This window comes from Henckelia pumila, chromosome 2, assembly GCF_033568475.1.
Source record: "Henckelia pumila isolate YLH828 chromosome 2, ASM3356847v2, whole genome shotgun sequence".
NCBI classification, from domain to species: Eukaryota; Viridiplantae; Streptophyta; class Magnoliopsida; order Lamiales; family Gesneriaceae; genus Henckelia; species Henckelia pumila.
The window spans coordinates 3,391,119-3,403,184 of record NC_133121.1 but is presented as its reverse complement, the minus strand read 5'-3'; the positions used below and the strand labels follow the sequence as shown (position 1 = coordinate 3,403,184).

The window sequence follows — 12,066 nt, the reverse complement described above, 5'->3', positions numbered from 1 at the left end:
TATGTACGAACAATTAAAAGTAATCGACCAATATAATATAAAAAACCCAAAAGTGTATGCATGAACGTCTGTTCAGGACATACCTGAGCATGAACGAGTTTAAGATAGTGTTTGTAATTATTTCTAATAAACAATTTTTAGCTTTTGCTTTACAAAAAACAATTCCAAAACACTACTTTTGATTCCAACTATGAAAAATTATTTACAAAGTGGAATTTTTGTCAAGGGTGCCACATAGCCCCATGCTATTGGATGGACTTTTATATGAACTGGGCCCAGTTTTTACGGTATAGACTGCAAGCCCATATAGAAATCGAATTTGGACTGGATATTGATTTTTTGTTCTGGGTCCAAATCAAACAAGATTAGGCTTTAGATGATCACCTAGTCCATTCAAATTTCAATACTAATTGGGCTGTGAGCTTGTGACCCGACTATGACAAATTTAGCTCCATTAACCTTAGATTTAGGGGTGTCTAGAGATTATTTTGAAGTTTATAAAAAGATAAAACCGAAAGTGTTAAAATATAAGTTTAAAATTAATACGGGCTAAAAAATTTAAATGTTTGGAGAATAATTACTTACAATCTTGATTTTTTATTAAATGAAAATCATACTCTTACATTATATAAAATTGATCTCTTTTAATTATTTAAAATTTAACACTCACGCCATAACAAAATGTGTTTTTATAATTATTATTACATTTGTATCAAAAATAATTTATTTTTTATAACATTAAATCTTAAAAAATATATATATAAGATTAATAAAAATAAATATATAAAAAATGACAAAAAATATTATTCAAAAAATATATAATATTAATAAAAAATTACAAAAATTAAAAAAATATAAGAAAACCGACTTTTGTATGAATCTAATAAACAAGATATGTATAAATTTTTTTATGGAAATGCAATATATTTTTCAAAAAAATAAATTCTTTTAATAAAATATGATTGAATTTTTTTTATAAATTCAAATAGAAACTATTAAAACTCGTATATAAATAAAATTTAACATTGTCGTTTATTAAGAGAATAAATGTCAATTCTTAATTATAAACCCTAAACAAAAAATAGAAGCAAAAAAAAAAGCATAAAATTTATGCTTCTTGCTTTTGGGTAAAATTTAGAAGATAAAATAGAATTTGACATTCATGAATACTCAAACACACTTTCATACAATGACTAAAAGGACTAAGCATATAAAATGATTAGTTTGACTAATAATTTTGATTTTATTGATAATTAAGTTAGAGTATAACAGTTATTTCAAATCAAAATTTATTAATTAATTGAAAGTTAGTTTGTTATAGTAAATATATTATAAAATATAAAATACTTATTCCATATATTTTTTTGATATATAATAAAAAAATATGTGAATATATATATATCACGATGCAAACACTTACACAACCCACCCAAAAGGAGTTCTCCTGGCAAAAAAGGACGAAAACGCACAGAATCGTCCCGTCCCCATTTATTCTTTTCACTGGGCAGTCCGCACTGAACCTTTGACTAACTTTTTATTGGTTTAATTTAATATTCCTTTTCTTATTATTATTTATTATTATTATTTTTACCGCAACCAAATTATTATAATCTTCATTATTACTTTGTCTTGTCTACAATTTAATTTTTTTTATACGTGATGAATTTTTATAAGTTTTCATTAACCAAAACTATCATGGAATTTGGATATTTTTTGGGTCATAATTGGAATTTACTATATATAATATTAATTTTTTAAATTTTTTAAGATAAAAATAAAAAGATAAATCAAAATCTTTATCTCTATTTTAAAATTTATTTGTACATTATAATCTCTATTTTTATGCTTTCATTTTATTTTTAAATTTAAATTGATTTGAAACAAAATTTAATACATATATACAATAAATAATATTCATATTTTAATCATACACGTAACTCATTTTTATATTTATATTTTAATCACACACGCAACGCTGTTGTTTGCAGACACGATTAGTTATAAATTTTTTTTTTTTTGTCATAAATAGTGAAACCCCTTTTCCCTACTTTCATCGGTATTTATTTCGAATTTGAGCATAAATAGAACTGAAAATAATATATTCAATTTTATTATTATTATTATTATTATTATTTATATCAAAGCAAAAAGAAAAGCAGATTTGAGAGCCCCAAATCCACATGTGAAATAAACATACATCCATCAATCCCTGGCCGTTGGATTTTCTCGATAGAAACAATGTCGGTTTCATTTCCCAAAGTTAGGAAAAAAATAACAAATGTATTTAAAAAGACAAAAAAATAAAGATAGGAAAATTCGGAACCCAACTGGGAAATTAAAATTGGTTAATTCGAAAATGAAATCCGCTTACCCTATACTCTTCGGATATAAAAGCAACACAAAAATTCACAATTTTCACGCGTAAAAAGCAGTGAGTTTATAGTGAGAGAAAGCTAGGGTTTAGAGATGGCCGATGGTGAGCTTAAAAAGGGGACTGTCAAGTGGTTCAATGACGAAAAGGGATTCGGATTTATCACTCCCGATGATGGTAGTGAAGATCTGTTCGTGCATCAATCGGCTATAAAGACCGATGGTTATCGCAGCCTCGGAGATGGGGAGTCTGTGGAGTTCACGGTGGAGCAAGGCAGCGATGGCCGGGCCAAGGCGGCCAACGTGACCGGTCCAGATGGTGGATCTGTGCAGGGAAGCACCCGTGGTTCGTATGGAGGTCGAGATGGCGGCGGCGGAGGGTACGGGGGAGGTGGTAGAGGTGGTGGCGGTGGAGGTTACGGAGGTGGTGGTAGAGTTGGAAGTCGCGGTGGAGGAAGCTATGGAAGCGGTGGGTACGGTGGTGGCGGAGGTGGATATGGTGGTGGAGGCGGGGGGTATAGTAGCGGCGGCGGTGGAGGCGGGGGTTGTTACAAGTGTGGTGAGAGTGGTCATTTTGCAAGGGAGTGCACGCAGGGAGGCGGCGGTGGAGGAGGCGGTAGGTATGGCGGAGGTGGAGGAGGGAGGTATGGTGGTGGAGGCGGCGGGGGCGCAGGAGGAGGAGGAGGAGGTGCTTGTTACAACTGTGGTGAGGAGGGTCATTTCTCTCGTGAGTGCCCGAACGCCAACCGCTAAGCTACTCCTTTTTCTTTAAGATCGCCTAGATTTCGCTGTTTTGTGCCCTTTTTATTTTGTCTTCGGTTTTTATTCGCTTTTCTGATTTGGTGAACTGTGTCATACGACTTAAAATTGGGTTGTTTTCATCCGGATCTACTTCTTTTTTTTTTTTGGATACAAATGGTCACCTTTTTCATTAGTGATGGTATTTTCCTATGTTATGTTGGTATTGAAACTAGAGTGGTGTCTATTTTTGTTCGCGAAATGTACATGTATATGGATGTACATGTTTGGCTCGAATGATCTTAGTCTATTTGCCCTCATATTTCTCATGGTCTTTCTTGTTATTGTCGATTTTTACTTCAATGCTCCATTGATTTGTTTGTTCTACCTTTTAGTTTGTTATTAATTATTAAATTGTGATTGTCATTGTACACGAATTGTAATGTTCGATCTAAGCTTGTGTTGGAAATATGTGGTAGATTGATTTCGTTGGTTTCTTGTATATTTGATGTAATTGGTGATCTTTCTGCCTTTATGGATACGGTATGTGAATGACTGTATTTCTGAGCGATGTGTCTTCCCGGCTCGTTCCTAAATCTGCAGTTGAATATCTGTATTTAAGATCTCCCATTTGGCTCAGAATTAGGATCGTCTCCACACCTGAGCTTATTCATGTATTTCGAATCCTCTGGTAGATCAGCATTTCCCAATCATAATACAATTTAGCCAGCTTTCAGCACCACTTTCGTTTCTTAAACCAAATATATGTGGTGTATGTTTTATCATTTTTATATTATGTTCTCCATGTCTTCCAATTTAGACATCAACAAATTGTTTTTTGCCTGCTCTTGCAGTGGCATATTCTCGTTATGTAATGTATGGCTTCTGGGATTAATTTTCAAGTTGTATCAGTATTCACATGTCATGGTGATAGCTATTGAAAAATTGAGAAAGATTAATCATCTCCGGCCAGGGGAGGATGATCTCTTGTATGTTCTTGGCTCAGCAGTTTAGCTGAATGCCACTCCATAAACCACAATGTAGAGGTGAACTGCGAGTCGTTGTTGGCTGACATCTTTGGTCATAGATGAACACTCTCACTTGCAGTTTTGGCAACTGCATATGGATTCAAATGTGAAGTATTATATAGCTCCATTATGAAATAAATATCCGTCATTTACAAGGATCAGCCTTGTGCTGCCTAGAGGCTAAACCCCTGAAACAGTAACTGTTCTTGGTTCTGTGACATTGTTGAATAGTATGGTTCCTTTGAATTCACGTGAAGGGGTCAGATTGTGCAATAGATTGGTTAATGAAATGCCATTGATATTGCTACTCATCGAACTTTGTCGAACCAACCAATCACGTGGGTTTCTTAGGTCTATATGCTTGATGATTCATGAAAAATATTTTTATTCCAACGAGGATCTATTGGTACTAAAAGCAGTTATGAAAGTTCGAAGTCTTTCCGGAGGCGAGGGAGTTTTTAACCCAATATTTAACAGCATGAATGAATGCTAGGTTCGGAGTTTCAAAGTAAGGTTGATTGATTCTATTCCATTGCCCGTATTGATTAATGTTTTCCAACCCTGGGTGCCTCAAGAGTAAGATATACCGGTCTGCTACCTTTGATGTTATTCTGACAGCGTTGTTTGGTGTTTAAAAATAATATCTTTCCGGGGAAGAGCCTCCTTACAATTTAAATCCGTTGAGACAATTTTTTCTTTTTCCAATTCCTAATTAGACGTCTGGCTTCTCATCTTACTCTATCCAAACTATATGTTTATTTAACACTATTTAACAATATAATACGATATATATATGCTATTTCAAAAAAAAAAAATACAATATATATGCGTGTGTGTGTGTGTGTATTAGTATAATTAATTGTAAAATTTGAAGTTAAACCGAGTTAAATGTTTTATAATGAATATAAAATCATTTTCTTATTGAAATTAAAGTTTGACGTAATAAAAGCAGAATTGTGAAGAACATTGATAGGTAATGATGCTCTGTAACATAATATGTTCGATTTAAGTATTGTTTGGAAAAACTTTTAAGAGGTACTCAATTTTTTTATAGAAGAATTTTGAAATTTTATTAAATTTTGTTTAAGATTAAGAAAAACATGGAGAATTGATTCTTAAAAGTTCTACCAAAGTACTATCTTAGTATATGGTTGTATTGTGAAACTAAGATATTGTAAGAAAAAGTCTTAAGTATCGCGAAATGGTTAATGATGCATTGCAATAGTAATAATGATGATATGATATAACCATTATTCATGGCCTCGAAATCGAGTCGTTTTAAATTGTTGTGGGAATAAAGTTTAAATTTTCTAGATTTAGACGAGGTCTAACAAGTCACGACCTTTACTTTAATTTAGCATCCGCAAAGGTAATGGGTATGTTATTTAAATCTTAAAATCAAATTTAAAACTATAATGGAGGTACGAAAAAAAGAGAAAATCATGGACACATTAACTTCAAAATAGAGATAGATTTGTGTTCCATTGTTCATATCTGTTACCAAGTCTGTTTATTATTTACACTAGCTGTTTTTATTAGTAAAATTAAAAAAAGCAACAATGAGACTGCATTACGATTGGATTGTTCTTTTCTTTTGGTGCAAAAGCAATCATATAAATTTACATTGGAGAAGCTGGGCTGGATTATTGGAGATCATTTTCAACCGGGCTTTTATTTAGCGACTCACGACATTATACTGCACAAGGTCCAGAGTTTGGAATGATCCAATATATATAACACGAAGATGATTTTTGCAAGAACGGTGGTTGGGCAAAAGTTGTGACTATGCGATGAAGTTGGGGTTTGATAATGTGCAAGGTTGTTGGACTTTGCGGAGACAGTCCATAATGAAAGAGACGTTTTAGGATCATTATATATAGATGGAAAGTCATAATTAATGAGTTATACACGTCTTCAATTATTTAATATTGTGTGAGATTGTTAAATTCTTGAAGTTATCATTAATATTATTTTCGTTTTTAATGCTGATTGTAATGTGGAGATGGATTTAAACCTAACTTACCCAACATTTCACGCAACAATTGATGAGATTTGAACCTATGATTAGTACTTGGGTCTACGGGGCCTCACCAAAATCTTGAGGTTACTCGTGGCTGTAATTATTTGTTAATTCCATTCTTTATTAGAATTTCATAATCTTGGGATTAGTTTATTAATAACTTCGTTCTTTTTGTCATGGATGTAATTATTTGTTAACTCCATTCTTTATTAGAATTTCATAATCTTGGGATAAGTTTATTAATAACTTCGTTCTTTTTGTCATGGCTGTAATTATTTTTTAACTCCATTCTTTATTGTCGATTTTTAATTATGCTAAGGTTCACAATTTCGTTTGTTAGTTTTAAACTATTTCTATATGTATATTAGCATAATAATATCACGAGTTTTAAACTTAAATAATTGTTTTTGCGTGTGTGTGTGTATATATATATATATATATATATATATATATATATATAAACTAAGGATTAATTATTTCATTAATTATGGCCCCGTTTGGTTTCAAAAGCTAGGCCAAAAAAGTATTTTTTTTAATTGCTTTTCATTTAATAAAGTGTTTGGTTGATCAAAAAAATGTTTAAATAAGCACTTTTTTAATCAAAATTACAGCTTTTTCAAAAGCAAAAAATTATAGCTTAAAAATGTGCTTTTTTTAAAAAATGTCTACCAAATTCAAACGGAGCCTATGTGTGACTTATAGTTACTCAAGTACTTATTTTTGACTAGGTAGGTTTAAATTCTCTATCAGTTTCCACCCCCTTTATTCTATGCATGTTATATCAGGAGTTTTCTGATATTAATTAGCGACACTAACTATAATTTTTAAAATTAATATCAATATCAAATGCAAAATCAACGATTAATTGTTTGAATTCACTATAAAATTGTTAAGTTTACTAGATTATTCTATGAACATAATTCGAAGAAAATATGAAGAGTTTATTAAATTTTTTAAAAAAACCCGAAGAACTTTCTAGTTTTAACCTTAATTTAACGTCAACTTGAATGATAAAAATTTACCGTGCTAATATCAATCAATCATTAGAAAGCACACGATGCGTATAACATGGCCCAATCACAGAATATTTTTATATTTCTTACTTATTATTTCATTAATTCGTATTTTGGAATTTGTCATATTGTATTTATTGCAATTATTTTGTTACCTAATATGACCAATTAGGTGCTATATATGAATAACTACGATATGTATCAAACAAATTCACAGGAATAATTTTTTAATAATTGCCAAAAAAAAAAACAAAAAACTGACCCAATGTTTTATTGCAAAAAGACAAGGAAAAATAATATTTATCTGGTGAATCTTCGAAATATAACAGTATCAGTAATAGGAAAATAGATGTGTATGTCGTGCGCCGACGTATCCGTCCAATATAGTCCTGCAATCAGATCAGAAATCTTTTTCAAATATCTCGCATTTCATTTACAATTCTATAGATATACTTTTCACGTTTTCTATTTGTTTGTGCGATTTTTGGCGACATTGCATAGACGGAGAGTGGGGAGTCTGTTCACGAATCCCTTTCAGGGGACGCATGATTGATATGATATCGATATCTCAAGTTTGGAACGAAGTACATGAGTATATGAGAAAGATTGAATTTATTTTAAATAATGTTTATGAGAATATTTTAAACTTCTAGAAGCATTTGAATTTTACTTGAGATGTCTGGCTTGTTCATTCTGTCATTATCTTTAATCAGGAATCCGACACACTTTTGTGTGAATTGATACACTCTTATGTCACAAAGCATCGTATTTATCTCCAAATAAAGTTATTGATAAAGGGGAACGTTATTGCGTGTCTGCGCTTGTAAAATTTCTAGAAAATTAAGAATTTTAAATGATCACAACCAAGTTATTCGTAAGCAAAGCTAGGAAAAGTATTCCACTTATCCTAATAAACAATAATATATATAAAAAAAAGGGAAAATTGCTTTTTTTATCATGTATGTTTGTCACTCTGCGATTTCAGTCTTTTATATTTTCAGATTTTAGTTTTAATCCGCTATCTTTATTTTTTGGCAATTTTAGTCCTTTTTTCCGACATGGCGCTGACGTGGCACAAATTCAGTGCTGATGTGGAGCTGACGTGTATAGTGCCACGTAAGCATTTTTGAATAAAAAGGACCGAAATTGCCAAAAATTGAAACATATAGGACTAAAACTGAAATATAAAAATATAGAAGACCAAAATCACAAAGTGACAAATATACACGACCAAATCTACAATTTTTCCAAATACGAAAGACATATATGAAAGAAAGAAAAATACCATATTTACATTGAGTTACACACACGATTATCATTATTTTCAACGAAGGAGAGACATGTTAATCATTGTGCCCAACACAATACAAGACACTTGAAAAACATATTACACCAACTTCAATAAATGAAATGCAACATATTTTTAAACACACACTCGAGATGATTAATTAGCACCCTGCCCTTCATCATGTCGATTAGGTACTTAATAATGTAACACGACCGAATCATATCGAAAAACAGCGTCACCTGCACTATTAGACGACACAGTATTGATAAACGTAACACCTCTAGCCAACGCAAAAGCACCGGTACCACCAACTATAGATATCTGACGTAGCTTGGTGAGATACGCATTGTGACCAACAAAACTAATTGTACTCGAACTGTACTCTCCATCTGTGAAAACAATAGTTAAGGTCATGTGGAGACTGGTGTCCTCCAACGAGGACAAAGCAATGATCCCTTGTGCCCGACCAATTATCTTGGATTGGGGCTCCGGCCCGATTGTCACAGGATCATCTATCACCGCCACAAGGCCGAAACTGGTAGGCGAACCGGGGGTCGAGTTTGCTCTAGCCACCTGGACATTTGTTGGAGTTGGCGTGCTGAAAACATCCCGGACGTAGAACTGGAGTCGGGTCACATTTTCCTTCACCGGATATCCGGTTTTGAACCACTTTTCTAATGAGTCGGGGCTGGTCGGGATGCCATAGGCGATGCCCACGATTGTGGCTAAGGAGAGAAGTAGTGTTGGAAGAAGTATGGGTTTCTTCTCCATGTTAATATGTATATTGTTTATGGCTTAATAATCAATGAATATATAAGAATTTCTACATGATGCTGCTGCTAGCTAGCTAGAGGGACCCCGCGTCTATATAAGAATATATATAAATTATAATGCGTCGAAGCAAAAATTAGGTGTTTAAGTACACTTCTCGCTATCTTTGTTTGAATGCAAAGCAGGTGATCATGTAATTTTTGAAATGTGTGTTTGGATAAGTATGGTATGATATATATGTGTACAATAGTTTAGTTATGATTTATATTATTATCATATAATAATTAAGATATATGTTGCGATTTAAATATAAAAAAGAATAATTGAGAATAATAGAATATATTAATGACTTTAATAAAGTTTTATGTTAAAATACAACATCAACACTTATTTGTTTCTTTTTTAAGTTATTAGAATAAATGGTAATTAAGTTAGTTGTTACCAAGTCAAATAATTAGTGGGTCAAAGTCTGAGCTATTTCTTAGCTAGTATTTGATTATTTCTCAATTTGATACGAATCTGTTGAGAGAATTAAGGTACGTGGCTTTTCATTGTATGTATACAAAAGGCAAAACATTTTCACACATTGAATTATCCCAAATAAATTATATTCTCTCCATTTATATTGCATATTTGTTGCTGCTTATCTTTTATCATTGTGGTATCAAAGCCAGACGGTTGCTGACAATAAGATATTTCTTCTTTCTTTTCCAATTGAGAAGACGAGTGATCTTCAAGTTATTGGTGGAATCAAGAAGCTTAACAACCAAAATTAAAATACTTGGTCTACATATATGATGTCTTACATGCAAGGTCAAGACTTGTGGGAGGTTGTCCATGGAAGCCAAGTTGTGCAACCGGAGGCAGAGGATGTACATGGTACATTAAGAAAATGAAAGATAAAAGCAGGAAAGACAATTTTTGTGTTAAAGACTACGGTCGAAGAAGATGTGCTAGAGCATATAAAGGATGCCAAAACTCCCAAAAAAGCTTGGGATACATTTGCCACGCTATTCTCAAAGAAAAATGACACGAAGCTTCAACTTTTGGAGAGTGAACTTTTGTCTATAGCTCAACGCGGTATGACGATCTCTCAGTACGTCCACAATGTCTATCACGTCCCAGGTATGAAAAATAATCTCATTTCGATATCATAGTTAACATCTTCAGGTCATTGTGTGTTGTTTTGTCCGCAAGATGTAAAGGTTTATCGTAATCTTGAGATCATGAAAAAGCCAGTGATGAAGCGACGACGGCTGGAGTCAGTTTATGTGATGTCTGCAAAAACTTCCTATGTTGATAAAACTAAAAAAAATGAGACCGCAGATTTATGGTACATGCGGCTAAGTCATGTTAGTTACTTCAAGCTAAATAAGATGATGAAAAAATCATTAGTGAAGGGGCTGCCAGAACATGAAGTTAAAACAGACACCATATGTGCCGGATGTCAATATGGAAAAGCACATCAATTTCCATATGAAGAATCCAAATTTAAAGCAAAAAAGCCATTGGAATTAATCCACTCGGATGTGTTTTGACCTATCAAGCAAGCTTCCATCGGTGGGATGAAATATATGCTAACTTTTATCGATGATTTCTCTAGGTACTTGTGGGTGTATTTCATGAAAGAAAAGTTCGAAATTTTTTCAAAGTTGAAAGAGTTCAGAAAAGATGCAAAAGCAAAAATAGGTAAAAGCATTCATTGTCTTCGCACTGACAATGAAGGTGGATTTACCTAAAACGAGTTCTGCAATTTCCTTCGAGAATGTTGAATATATCATCAATTCACATGTCCAAACACTCCACAACAAAACGGAGTAGCGGAGAGAAAGAATCGACATCTAGATAAAATATGTCGAAGTATGCTTCATGCCAGAAATGTTGCTAAACGGTTTTGGGCAAAAGCAATGCGAACTGCAGCCTTCGTAATCAATCGGCTTCCTCAACCAAAGTTATGTTTTCATTCACCTTTTGAATTATTATGGAATAAGAAGCCTACGGTCAGTTATTTTCGAGTTTTTGGTTGTGTTTGCTTCGTGTTTATACCTGATCATTTACGTAGCAAAATGAACAAGAAGACTAATTAATTTTATTTTTGTAGGATATGATGATCAAAGAAAGGGGTGGAGGAGCTGTGATCCTACATCTGCAAGTGCTATACATCTCGAAATATGGTGTTTGATGAAGCATGTTCTTGGTGATGGTTAAAAAATGAAAATCTCATTAAAGATGTATTGCCATATTTCCAAATCTAGCTGGGTATAGATAAAAATGATGTTACAGATTTTTGGAATGATATCCAAGAAGGAACAAGACAAAATTCTTGGAGGACATGTGTGTTTGAACAACCAAGCATGGAAGGTGAATCTAGTGGAGTAGTAGAATCAGCTTCTCTCATAAGGTCGACAAGAGTTCGAAAATCAAATGCTAAATATGTCAATGTTATAATAATAAAAGAAACAAATGAAAAAGAACCGACGAATTTTGAAGAAGCATTACAAAATCCAAAATGGCAAAAAGCAATGGACAAAGAGATTGTTGTAATTTGAGACTTTCGGATTTTATATATGTATATAATATATAATATTCATATTTTAATTGAGTATGAAAAGAAAAAGCAAAAAATAAAAAATAAAAAATAAAAAATTGTCTATGATTTTCTCTACTTTTTGTTCTTTCATTTTATTTTTAAATTTAATTTTACAATTACTGGTGAATAGAATTATTCAGCATTACAATTTACAAGAGTCACAGATACATAAATTGACCCGTTAGAGATACATAAATGGTATACTCAATGACCATTTGTGCATAAATGGGAATCACGCGCATATCTGC

The 12,066-nt window shown here is 32.5% G+C and overlaps 2 protein-coding genes across 2 annotated transcripts; one reads left to right on the top strand and one right to left on the bottom strand.

The window, feature by feature from the left end:
- Positions 1–2,413: 2,413 nt before the first annotated feature.
- LOC140882461 (uncharacterized) lies at positions 2,414–3,430 on the top strand. Its single transcript, XM_073288477.1, has one exon. It carries the CDS (start codon positions 2,467–2,469, stop codon positions 3,121–3,123), a length of 657 nt encoding a protein of 218 aa, XP_073144578.1. The 5' UTR covers positions 2,414–2,466; the 3' UTR covers positions 3,124–3,430.
- Positions 3,431–8,652: 5,222 nt separating this feature from the next.
- LOC140884019 (dirigent protein 21-like) lies at positions 8,653–9,228 on the bottom strand. Its single transcript, XM_073290682.1, has one exon. The coding sequence runs from the start codon at positions 9,226–9,228 to the stop codon at positions 8,653–8,655; it is 576 nt and encodes a 191-aa protein (XP_073146783.1).
- Between the last annotated feature and the right edge of the window lie 2,838 nt (positions 9,229–12,066).

What these genes read in the sequence shown, in the direction of transcription:
- LOC140882461 (XM_073288477.1), top strand. Translation starts at nt 2,467, where the DNA reads ATGGCCGATGGTGAGCTTAAAAAGGGGACTGTCAAGTGGTTCAATGAC.
- LOC140884019 (XM_073290682.1), bottom strand. Translation starts at nt 9,228, where the DNA reads ATGGAGAAGAAACCCATACTTCTTCCAACACTACTTCTCTCCTTAGCC.